The 13,214-nt window shown below is 36.5% G+C and overlaps 1 protein-coding gene across 1 annotated transcript in view; it reads right to left on the reverse strand.

Annotated features, from left to right (window-relative positions):
- chd1 (chromodomain helicase DNA binding protein 1) overlaps nt 1-10,479 on the reverse strand; it is a 29,013-nt gene extending 18,534 nt beyond the window's left edge. Inside the window, exons 1-16 of the mRNA XM_067398401.1 lie at nt 10,227-10,479; nt 8,691-8,816; nt 7,016-7,208; nt 6,116-6,235; nt 5,958-6,010; nt 5,726-5,860; nt 4,130-4,395; nt 3,655-3,880; nt 3,472-3,572; nt 3,204-3,382; nt 2,990-3,114; nt 2,673-2,889; nt 2,485-2,574; nt 1,373-1,563; nt 1,027-1,215; nt 676-838 (exon numbers count right to left, since the gene is read on the reverse strand). Of these exons, the coding sequence (XP_067254502.1) occupies nt 676-838; nt 1,027-1,215; nt 1,373-1,563; nt 2,485-2,574; nt 2,673-2,889; nt 2,990-3,114; nt 3,204-3,382; nt 3,472-3,572; nt 3,655-3,880; nt 4,130-4,395; nt 5,726-5,860; nt 5,958-6,010; nt 6,116-6,235; nt 7,016-7,208; nt 8,691-8,743 (2,301 nt within the window). The 5' untranslated portion in view covers nt 8,744-8,816; nt 10,227-10,479. The remainder of the gene's footprint in view (nt 1-675; nt 839-1,026; nt 1,216-1,372; nt 1,564-2,484; nt 2,575-2,672; nt 2,890-2,989; nt 3,115-3,203; nt 3,383-3,471; nt 3,573-3,654; nt 3,881-4,129; nt 4,396-5,725; nt 5,861-5,957; nt 6,011-6,115; nt 6,236-7,015; nt 7,209-8,690; nt 8,817-10,226) is intronic.
- Between the last annotated feature and the right edge of the window lie 2,735 nt (nt 10,480-13,214).

Consider the following 13,214-nt stretch of genomic DNA (forward strand, 5'->3'; position numbering starts at 1 on the left):
CTGTGTTTAACAAAGGGTTATGACACTTACACGTTTTGTCTATCAAGTTAATCTTTACAAGTTAACACAACATTTATAGATTATGAAGCCTAAATAAAGTCATCAGATATAAAAGGCTAACAGTAGGCTATAAACGGACTACAGCTCACCATGGTCGTGGATCAACGTCGTCACCACCAAGCTTCCTCAAACTTTATTTAGAAAACAACATTATTTATAAACATGTTCGCTGATTATGATCTGTGCTGTTATGAATACTTATCCACTTTTTCATAAAAAATGCTGTCCAAATGTCCCGTTTTTTATTATGACGTCTAAAGTCCCCGCCAAAGGAAGTAGTCCCTTTTAGCAATTTGTTAGCAACCGCCGATTTTAAGACACAGTAAAAGTTTAAAAAAAATCACAAGTGGGTTATAACTGGTGTGTTTTATGTCACAGATCAAAACGTGAAAGTATTTAGAGGCTTTGTTAACCACAGACCTTATTTCAGGTGATTTAGCAAAAACCCATTCAAAAAACCCATAGACTTTATGGCGTTGGAACCGGAAGTCCTAAAATGCTAACTCGCTTCCGGGTTTTGCCTACAAAAATGCGTCATCCCTGAGGCACTCGATTTCAACTAATGAATTATTGCTTCCCATGTGGAAGGTGGCAGCACTTCAGATGAAAACACACCTGTAGGCCTTCTTGTCTGTTGTAGAACTCGTTGTCATCAGGGGGTTTAATGAGGTAGCAGTGGTTACAGCATTTCTTCAACTCCATCATGATGTTGAGGAAGCCTGACGTGCTTCCTTTAGTGCCTTTACTCAGGGCTTTATAGTTTCTTGTCAATATCCACCTAAACAAAAAAATGTAATTGATTAATATATTTTACTTATCAGATATTTGGTGGATAAGTGAACAACAAATGAACAACAAGACCATGAATACAGTAAAATGTGGTTCCATGCCTTCTTTTAAAAGCTCATGTTTGTGCATCTATGCACGGTCTCTCTTCACTGTAGAGATTGCGTGTGGTTCTCTTACTTGTAGTATTGTTTCTGAACAGCGCTCATCTCTACCCTGAGGATCTGCTCCACCTTGGCAGGCAAAGATTTCTCCACATCTTTCTTCACTCTGCGCAGCAGGAAAGGCTCCAGCTCTTTATGAAGGCTGGTATAGCCTGAGTCTCTGCCCTTCCCATGTTCCTCTTCAAACAGCTCCCACGAGTGAAATCTACCAACATGCCAGTTTATATCAACCCTTCACATTCAGTGACATCTGACTATTACATTGCATTAAACCAATACAAGAATGTGGTCAGCTCAATAAAGCTACTGCTACAATTTTTAACAATAAAAAGAGCAGACTGATACAACAAGAGCACACCTACTTTTCAGGCATAATAAAGTGTAGAAGAGACCATAGCTCTTTGAGTGAGTTCTGGAGGGGTGTGCCAGTGATCAGGAGCCTGTGGTTGGACTTGAACTCCATCATAGTCTTGTAGAGAAGAGAGTCATCGTTCTTAAGCCGATGGGCCTCGTCGACACCAATGAACGCCCAGCTGACATTTCCTAAAAATGACTGCAAAAGAAAATACAGCAATGAGCATGCTGGTCTGCTAAAATACACAATCCTCTCTCGTTTACACACCTAACAAATGTCATATGTATTAAAGAATAGGGCTGGGTATTGCCCACAATATATTGTGTTATATATTATATTTTACATAATAGATGATGTGACCGCTCAAATCTAATAATTCTAATAAATCTAGTAATTCACTCATTTCAGATAAGTGTTTTCTGTTAATATTTTTTCCAAGTAAAAATTTAATGAAATGATAATTGAGAAAAAGCACAAGCCAGTTGTCAAGCGATTAAAATTTTATCTAATTACATGATGTGGCGATTAATTAATCACAATTTAATTACACATCAGTTTTGGCTGAGAAATTACTCCCAAAAGATAATTTGAAGTCATTTTTGTGTAAAACATGAAATATCAGATGACCTACATTGGTCCGGGGTGGAGCAAGTGTGTTAAATGTGTTAAATGTTAATGGCTATTTTTTACCTAGCACAGTGTGTTAACATTTAACTTATATCTGTTAATTTGAGGAAAAAATAAAGCCTTTAAATTTCAGGTGTAGCATAAATGTAATGAATTGTTTTTTGTTTTTGTTTTTAAATGAGAGAACAGTATTGTATTACACTAATAACTCTGCACTGCCTATTCAACGGTTTTCAACAAATATGCCTATATTATCTATATATTAATTCAGCAAAAAGTATGTCACAAATATAAGCACTATTTCTCAGCTCATTTAGCACTGGATGTGACTTTTGGAATAACAGATTGGGTATTTCAAATGGACTGAGCATATACACAATGTTTTCTGAGAGTTTCTTAGTTTAAGACTAGCCTTTATTACAAAATATGCATTTAAGTCGCTGTCCACATATACCCTTCCCCTGCAAATAGGGCTTTTGATTTGAACGGTACCTTATCCTTCAGCAGAATTTCATATGTAGTAAGCAGAATGTTGAACTTCAGTCGCTTGGTCTGCGGATGCATCCATTCATGTGTCCGGATCTGAAGAATGAACAGTAAAATCTTCAGATTCAATTACACTTCTTGTTTGCAAGAAATCTATGATTTGCTCACACCCTTGCATTTTTTAAACCCCATACCATATTTCTGCTGTTGATGTCTCCCAGGTACACCACAACATTCATCTGAGGAGCCCAGAGATGGATCTCCCTCTGCCAGGATGTGAGGGTAGACAGAGGCACCACCAGAAGAAAGGGCCCGTAAAGCTGGTGGTCATTGAACATGTAATTGAGGAAACTGATGGTCTGGATGGTTTTGCCCAGACCCATCTCATCTGCCAAAATACAACTGTTTCCCCTAGGAAAGCAGAAGAGCAGAAGTGATGAAGAAACTCAAAACATTCAGGACTCATTGAAACTGGGGTTATGTCTACTAGGAATAAACAAAACTAGCGTACTTGCACCAGGAATGGGCCATCCAGTTCAGACTGTCCAACTGATAATCTCGCAGTTCTAAGCCATCTCCACCAATGTAGAGAGGCTGCTTCTTCATGGGTACAAACCGTGGTCTCTGTTTTAAAACCTGAAGGAAATCAAACAGTTAACTGGTTGAATAGTTCCTGGTTTCATTGACTTTCTCAGATGACGGTTTACAGTGTAGACTGCGGTTACCTTGCAGTCTCTGAAGGGGATGGATTTGCTTTGGTTCCGGCACATGTATTCATCGATGCATTTTTGAAACTTTCTAGCAATAAGAGCACCGTCTTCCCAACTGCACTCAGAGTATGGCAGCCCCTGCCATTTACAAAGGTAATCTGGATAACCTGCGGCAGACTTTTGATTTGAATGCCCTGCAAGATTAAGGCAACATTGAAGGTAAATAAACAGTCACAAGTCAGAACAATCAAAAGCAAAGAAAATGGGGTCAGAATTCTCTTACCAATAATTCTTTCCACAATTTGATATTGAGAATGCAAGTCATCCATGAGTTCTTGCTGACAGTTGAAGTACTCCACATCCTCAGGTGAGGCTGCTTTGAGCCTGTGGATGGCAGCGCAAGAAAACAAAATTAACATCTAAAGCCACATTGCCAACAGGAAATAATTTCTGTAAGCGTTCATACCATTTCTTCTTCTCCTGCTCTTTTTTCTTGAAGTTGTCCAGTTTCTTCATGCCCTTGACATTCTGTTGTTTGAGCGTCTCCTCTGTCTCCCAGGTGTTGTGAATGTGGGACCAGTTCTTCCATTTGATCAAGTATTGCACCTCTCCTGGCTGTCTGTTGTGGTCAAAGTTGGCATTGGGGTCTCCATCTGCCTCTACGGCATACACTGTGGTTACAGCCCCCGTTGCTGTTAAGGAACAAAAAACATTTCAACAAAAGTAGTGGTGTTTTATATCCCTTCTAAACTTCCCCCCAATCTGATTTGCATTGTCATGTTTCACTTTGTGCCAAAAGAAACACACTAAACACGCAATAACTCTGAAACCTGTGTGGATATAGTTACACATCAAACAGACTGAACACTTGTCACATACAAAAGCTTGTACAATGCTAGTTTACAATACAGCATTTCAATTTTCAGCACCGCTATTCTCACCTCCTTTTCGACCTATTCTCATTTCCATGACTCTCTCCAGTGTCTCAAACTCGTCCTCCTCTGGTGGCGGGACGTCCTCTCCACACACCTCCACCAGGTCATCAGAATCAGTCTTCAGTTCCTCATCTTCTTTGTAGCTCACATTGACTGTGGCCTGCCGCCGAGGCCCCGCTAGTGCTTTTTTATAATCGTCCTCATCATCTGAGGAGGAGCGGGAGGGCTTCTTCTTGGGAGCTTTGTTATTTCTCCCATTCCTGGCATTGGCCCTGAGAGATGAAAAGAGATCTGATCAGTAATGGAATGTTTACTTAAAAGAAAATTAAACAACAAAATAGCCATAAGCACCAATCATTAGGGTCCAAGCATATGTCAAAAGAACACTACCAAAACAACAAATGTAGAAAACATGGATTTTCCCTTTTTTTATTATGATTATAGTTCCACACACAGGATTTTCTTCAGTTATAGTGCCATCTTGCATCAATAAAATTACATTTGGCTGGCATAAAATACTTTTTTTTAAAAGTTGAAGTCAAATCTCAGAAAAATATATTTGCTCTTATCTTCCAAATAACACCCTCAATATGCTTAGACACTAAATTAAACTGAGTTTGGCAAGTGTTAAAATCAATTACTCAGGGGCCATGCCCAAAAATTAAATTAGCTTATACCTTTGAAAAATGATCCCGCTGCTGTGCTGTCTGTGTTTTTAATGTTAACCACACAAAAAAAAAGTAAAAAAAAGTAAAAAAAAAAAAAAAAAAAAAAAAAAAACAGCTTTTGAGCAAGCTAGTTGTTAAGCAAGTTAGTGGATTTTTGGTATCAAAATTGGAATAGAGGATTGTGAATTTTCTCTAGTATCTAAAATATTGGTGTCATAACTGACTGTTTATGTTTCATGGCTGGTAAAAATTGTTTTGGTAGGTGTTAGTTTTATGCCCCGGGTATACGTATTATAACAATATTGAAATGAGTAAAAAAAAAAAAAAATTCTGGATTTTTTTTTTTTAATTATTTATCATTTTAAATTAGTTTTTTTTGTATTAAACTCAATTTAATCAATGATAATAAATGATAATCAATGAAGTCAATAAAAAAATAACCATATTATTGAAAGTAACTATATTATTCTTTATTCAGTTCTACGCAACAATCAGATTTAACATTTGTTTTTTGACCAATTATCCAAAAAATTTATAGTTCTACAAAGTTATTATTATCAGAGCATGTGTGCAAAGTGTAGTGGGGAGTGGATCATTGAAGGAGAGGGTTGCGTCATTTTACCAGCGCAGCTATACCTCACCATGTTACAGCAGCACAGGAGGGCTATTGCAAACAGAAACAATTTTACTACTAAATAGAAATTTCATGTTGGCGAGTTATTTGAGCGGACTTTGCTTTTGTGATGAGCGGTACATGAGTGGAGCATTTATATTTTTCTCTTTCAGCCAAACACCGAAAATGCTGTTTTCGGTGGCCGGAATTTCGGTGCATCCCTAAATAAAAAGTCACTGTTTTGGTCAATAGTTTCGACCCTTCAAAACCATTTTCAGGTAGCCTATATTTTGGTGCATCACTACAAGGTGAAAACTGTACTTGTTTGAAGGTTTTCTGCTCTTGACTTTGTGACTGGGCTCATAGTCTGACACCGACTCGTCACTGTTCTCCTCTGCTGAAGAGTCCGATGAGCCACTTCCTGAACCCGATCCCGAGTCAGAGTCCGATCCAGACCTACACACAGAACACAAGCATAAATGTTAACCAAATAACTTGTAAACTCATGTTTACTAATGCAGATGGCTTCCACACCAAACAGACATTGACTCACCCTTTACTCCTGCTCTTTGAGTCATCATCTGACTCATCACTACTGGAAGAGTCCTGCAGGTAATAACACAGAAGAACGAATTATAAACGAGAGGGATTTGGGATCTTGCAAATCTATGATGCTTTTTATGGAGTTCATTTTAAGTCAGCATGCAGTACCTCATCTGAGCCAGTGTTTGAAGAGCTCTGCGGTTGGATCTGCTGCTGTTGCTGTAGCTGTTGCTTCCTGATCATGGCTGACCTTTGTACTGTCAGGATACTAGGGTTGGACTTCCAAAACTACAGTATTGAAACAAGGATATTTTCAAACATTTGGAACGTTGTGTTCCAAAACCAAGACAGTGCCTACATTTTAAAGAATCACAGGTGCTCTAAATGCAAAAGCTGTGAATGATAATGAGGACAATATTGAGAAATGTTTATTCTAAAAGTACACTTAAGTAGAACTCAAAAACGTTTGTATTAAGATTACTGGACTACATCACAACACACTATCACAAAACTTTACTGAAATCAAATCACGAGTGGAGTCTGTGTACTTTGCGAGAGAAACACTATTTGTGCAAGCATGGGAATTAGGGCTTTAACAACTAATTGATCAAATCTATAAACTAATTAAAATAAGTGACAATGAATTTAATAAATTATTCAGGTTTGTGTGTAGTGCATGGAAAATCTTCGCCAGCTCCATTACTTTACAGTAGTGAAAACATTTGTAAACAGCAGAACAATCTTACAGGCAGAAATGGAAGTCTTTTAAACTAAAAACCATCATGACTCTATAAAACTATAACAAAAACGTAAAATGTCTCTTATTTTAACAGAACACAGAAATGACAGTAACATGCTACTATGTTCAGAGGAATTAATGTTTGTTCCTGCAGATAATTCAATTTACAAATCAGTTACCATTTAGTTTATAGTAAAGCCTTCATAAATTTAACATGCATGTCAATTTGCACTCTGTTTGGAGGATAGCATTGGCAGGATGTGGAATAAATGGATTTTAAAGCATCATTTAGCACTGACAACTTCACACAGAAGCTTTATGAAGCTTACCGCTGCTCCATCAATTTTGTTGTCTTGATCATTCTTTTCCTTGGATTTCTCGGAGTCCGAGTCTGATTGGCTTCCAGAATCCGAGCCACTTCCTGAGTCACTGCTCCCTGATTGGCTACTGCTAGAACTGCTACTGCTTGAACTTGAGCCTGAGGCAGAACCCGATCCTGACCCAGACTCATCATCTGAATTACTGAGACACAAACAAACGTGTACATGAGTTAATTCCTCTAATACACCATATGCTTTGCTTGATTCCAAACTATGATGTAATGAACTATATGTGACCATAAATAATAGTGAACAGATTAAGTGAAAGCATTTATTATTATTAGACAATATAATTATCATGAAACATTTCTAGGATTCATAATTCACCCAAAAATGTGAAGTCGGTCATCAATTATTCCTCCCCACAAAGTTCCAAACTTATGGTTTTTGCACAATTAAACATGTCGACATGTCAATAACACCTAAATTAGTAAATAGTATTAATATTTTTATGGCAGTTAATGCTCATCCAACAAAATAACACAGGCTTGTATAGTTTACAGGTGAAATCAGGACTAGGTACTAGAAATCCTAGTTGACTAATTGGGTAAATTTTTTGAACATTAAATATTTTGGTTACACTTTACAATAAGGTTCATTAGTTCACATTAGTTAACATGAACTAATAATGAACAGCACCTATACAGCATTTATTAATCTTTGTTAATTTCAACATTTACTAATACATTATTAAAATCTTGTTAACATTAGTTAATGCACTGTGAACGAACATGAACAAACCATGAACTGGAAATTCATTACCTAACGTTACCGAAGATTAGTAAATACAGTAACAAATGTATTGCTCATGGTTAGTTCATGTTAGTTAATACATTAATGTTTAACTAATGAACCTTATTGTAAAGTGTTACCTATATTTTTACAAAAGCTACGCTAAAATTACTGTCATGTTGAAAAATATATACTTACAGTAACAGAAGTTTTATCATGCCTTACATAACCTTAACCCTAACAGTCTTCGCACACAGGAAAATGTCATCTCATAAAGCAAACAAAGAATCATGCTTCATTATTCAGTGATAATTTAAGCCTATATAGCTTTTCAGATCTAGAAAAACAGACTACAGTTAAAAAACTGAAATCATGGACAACTGACAAGCACAAGTCTGGAGAAACAGGCGATGTGTTTATTAATTCAGAAAGAGTGGAGAAACATGCGTTACTGATAACTAACGATAATGGCGTTACCAGCCATTAGTCAGGCATGCCAATCAACTCCTGGTATGCAGATTAGTTACATGTAATGGTTCATTTTGATGCTATGTGACAACAAACAGTTTGGAATGCTGATGTAAATGTCTGCTGTCAAACACAGTGTCTGCATCGGATGTTAGCGGTACATTAAACGTAAATGGCTCAGATTACAATCAATGAAGCTGTCTTTACTGCAAGGGTGTCTTTTCTGAAGCCAGATAGCATGAATAAACATCCAGTTTAAACATCCACAGTACAGATAAAGAAGCTAAAATATTCTACCTAATATTCTACCTCGAAAATAAAATGGGCTGGAATACGAATGTGAGCAAATGACAATTTTCATTTACAGGCAAAACTATTCCTTTAATGTTTTTTTTAACATGGAAATGACATGTATTCTGATTACCTGGACTCTCCGCTGCTGTTGCTGACACTTTCATCCTCACTGCGTGCATCCATCTCAATCAAATATTAAAGATGAATCCCTGATGAGATCCGTGCAGTCTGCGTGCGCCACTTCAGAGCAGCTCACCTGAAAAGACATTAAGGATGTGATTAGAACACAAGCTCATACATGACAGGTTCCTATCAAAGTGACTTATCTTATGTTTGACAGAAAACAGAGACTAATCTAAATCAGTCTGAGAATCTGAGATGACCAAAACACTGCTGCTGAAACAATTTAAGAGCTGGTTTTCAGAAACGTTACAAATGTAACAAATAGAAATGTCTTTGTATCTTGTTTGCAAAAAAGTAAAAAAATTGGCAACATTTGTTTGCATATGATGTGAATTATTTGTTTATTCTTCAGTATTTTAGTCCTGATATTGCTGGAATAAACGATAACACCAAGTGCTTCTTAGAAAGGGTTACTTCACTTCCTCTCAACAAAACACTTAACTTTGTCTTTATAGTTAATTGGCATACACTAGTGACAAACCACATGTTTTGTCACCAATCAAAATCCACCGATTAGTCGTACAGAACTTTCTCTTTTATGTAAAGCAAAATCTTAAACATTACCTAATGAATGAAAGTGATAAGTGTGATGTTGACCGCAGAGGCCTCTAAGGGTCAGGCCTAAAAAGCCGCGGACTCTCCTGCGCTGTATGGCCATCTGAAGCAGCGCCATCCTCGGGCACAGGCGCGCATTACTGTCGGGTCACCTTTATGTTCAGCGCCGTTTACAAATATCTGTTGTCATGAAGTTTAGCCGGCTTTAAAATTCAGTTACCCCACATAAATACATATTTTGGGACTATGTTTTGATCGTTTGCCCCACTTGTCGCGCTGGATTGGCGCTACATTTCAAATCTTTCATCAGTGTCTTTCTGTTGTAGCAAGGCTAAATTAGCTTAGCATGCTAAAGCTAAGCGAGAAGCGCGTGTTAGCTATTTGGCTACCGGTCGCTAACACATTCACGCTATTGGAGCACAATGTATACATCTAATCTTAATAAGATCAATTATATACCAGTCTTCAGACCCTGTTTAGAAAGTATCTTCCCAGTTTAACATATTATTTGTTTGTTTAGCCAGTTATTCTCACGCGTGCTAAGCTAGATGAGCAGCTTCACTCAACTGGAGTTTGATTTTATGGGACATTCTGCTTTGAATTCAGCTGGCTTGTCTTAAGCCCTTAAAACAAACAGTTACGATAATGAACTCTTGTGCTCTGTCTCATGATCGGACGTGCGCGCTGAAATGCAGGTGTTTTCAGTGTAATATTGTCTGATCATCATGCTGTTGTTGATTCCCGCACTGCGTTTCTGTAGATCCGCCGCTCGGTTTGTTTTCATTAGCCCTCAAAACAGCATAATACAGCACCACGAACAGTATACAGACATATACCAATGAATACCCGACCACGATTGGTTTCTCAACTACGTCCATCACGTTCTGCACACAAGTGCAGTCATATTGAAGGTGTTTTGATCTGTTACCTGTCTGCCTGTGTGCGCGCTGCTCTCGGGGACTCTTTCGGATGATCGCCGCTGTCGCTCGAGAACTCCACAAAAACACTCTTATACTTTGTTCTGAGAAATGAGTTTCTGAGTTTTCCCCCTCCACGGTCAGGAGTGCCTTGGGATTAAATGCTAAACAGTTTTTGTGTATTCCATGTGCCGGGAAACAGATGGGATAGCAGGCATATTTCAGCTGTAAATCCTACACCAGCCGGTCTCCGCCATGACGCGCTCAAGCACACACAGAGAGAGAGAGAGAGAAACCCCGGGCTGTGACGTCACCCACAGGCGGCCGCTCTCTCCCGCGGAACAGCGGCATCAATGTGTTATATAAGAAAACATCTTTTGGGATACATACTTGGAAAATAAGTTTGGTTGTTCCCTTTTCTTTTTTGGATATCTATAAAAAATTCGAGAATTACATTTGAAACAAATTCATAGCATATTTGTCTGTAATACACTTTATCAACATTTATGGACATTTTGTTTAGATGAGACAGAAAATATAATACATCTTTTTGAAATAACATTTGGAAGGATTAATCATGTTTTTGTTTATATATATATATATATATATATATATATATATATATATATATATATATATATATATATATAATTATTATTATTATTATTATTATTATTATTATTATTATTATGTTTTTTTTTTAATGTATATGTTAATTTTATGGTGAATCTTATGATTTAGATGAAAGAAATAGAAGCAATTAAACCATGTTTTAAGGTCTTTATGGTTGAATTCTTTATGTTTGGGAGCCACCAACCACCTTTTGGTTTTTATTATGGTTTATCAGCACATTCTAAGGTACAAAGATTTTGGTAGTTCAAGTAGATATTGTATTACTTAATAAAATGTATATGTCGTAAAATATAGAGGCTTTGATATGCCATCCCTCCATATTATATACTTCTGTCAATCACAGCTGTCAGGTTTTTTTTTTTTTTTTACTGTGAATTTGACCTTTTTTTTTTTTTATTATTATGAACATTTCACATCTGATAAAATGTAGAGTATGTTTTTAATTATTTACATTAACATTTTAAAAACAGTGCACAATGGGCAAACATTGTCTTGTCCAGAAACGTTTCACAGTATTCACTGCATCATCTTGTATATTATTATATTGTATTGGTTAAACTCATTTTTTATACACATGCCATATATATATATTTTTTATATAGTTTAGTAATTTCTTCATTTTTTAATCATACAAATAAAAAATAACATAAAACACAAAAATAATAAAATTTAAAATCAATGTTTGTGTAACTGGAATGTTGCTAAACAAACATTACTTTGTGTTTTTGACTTTTAAGTTTAGCAAATTTTACAATGTAAAAAAAAGTTTTAAATTTTTAAGTACAATCAACTTGGCTGTATAAGCAATTTCATCTTAAATTAAACTGACTTAAGTTGAATCTTGTAAAACTTATAGAAAAAAGTTGAAAATTACTTATTTTGATGAGTTGAAATATTGTAAAAACATGCTGTCATGCTTTATTTAGCATATTTTTTAAGTTTGTAGTGATATTGTGGATTTGTCTTGCTGATATTGCAAGACGAATGCCATGTTTAAAATTGAGAGTAGTGTCTGTCACGCTTGTCAAACTTCATTTGCATCCTAACATAATAACAAAATCATGAAACAAAACAAAACAAAGCCCTGGAGACGCAGACAGAAGTGAGCATCACATTATCTCCGGGGTCTCTGCACACACTATTGTCATTCATATGAGTCAAATGGCTCATGATTTGACCTACATTTCATTTGGGCTGTGTCCGAAATAGCATACTCTCTTGAGTAGGTACTTATTTTGAGTAATTACTTCACCACCTCTAAAAAAGTAAGTTCTATAGCCTATGTATGTATGTATGTATGTGTTTGTAGTATGAAAGTAATCTGGACATACTACATTCGTCATGTTGTCATTATCATGTGACCTACCAGCATCAGTTGCGTTGCTTCATTGCCATTCACAAACCCTCTCCCGTGGCCTCATGGGAAGTGTCCAGACATACTTCTTTTCTCACATAGGCCCTCTATGTTTTTCACCCACTACATAGTAGGGAAGTATGCGATTTTGGATGCAGCCTTGTTCTTCGTATGGCTCAGAGTGATAGCATATTGCTATTGTTCCTTTGAGGAAGCTTTTATACTGTAACTACTCCAGCAGGTCATTTGAAATTATGAATAAATGTATGTATTGTCTAAGCTTCATTTCTCATATTCTGCACATGACCAATTGATAAATTATATTTTTTACCAAGTAGGTTACAACAGGAATCAGATGTACATCCAACAATAGAAAAGAATAGATAGCCTATATTGCAATGTTAAAGACTCCAATTTCTCCATTGTTCCTTTTTTTCCTCAAAGATTCCATTCGTTTCCAACAGAGCGTATCCACTCATGGAGAGAAATCCGCTCAAGCCATAACGTTTCATATTAAATAGTAAGCGCCCTCATCAATGCGATACCAATGATGACAACATGCCTGCTCACATTCATAAACTTTCTGTAGCTTTTTTTTTCGGAAGATGACAGCAAGGCATCATTCCACACAAATGAATGCGGAACCGCATACTACTCTTCTGATTTCTGCCGGTCAAAGTAGTAACTAGTAAGAGTAGTATACTAGTCTATAGGGTTCGTTTCCTCAGAAGAAGAGCGCGACTGTAAAGGTTGCATTCCATATCAGTAGAGCGACATCTAGCGGATGATATCATTTTCGAGTAAATCTTTTATTGTATTTACATTAGACAACATCTTATTTTTAGAAAAGCATGTACATAAAATATCCTCACACTCTTACTACTAATATATATATAAATTATCCTAGATATATATCTAGGACCAGCACTGTATTTGTATTTAAGTCCATATCATTCATTATCTGTGATGCAATCGGAAACTAGATTTAAAGCTGTCCAGCCAGGTAGGCTAT

The sequence above is a fragment of the Chanodichthys erythropterus genome, chromosome 10 (assembly GCF_024489055.1).
Source record: "Chanodichthys erythropterus isolate Z2021 chromosome 10, ASM2448905v1, whole genome shotgun sequence".
NCBI classification, from domain to species: domain Eukaryota; kingdom Metazoa; phylum Chordata; class Actinopteri; order Cypriniformes; family Xenocyprididae; genus Chanodichthys; species Chanodichthys erythropterus.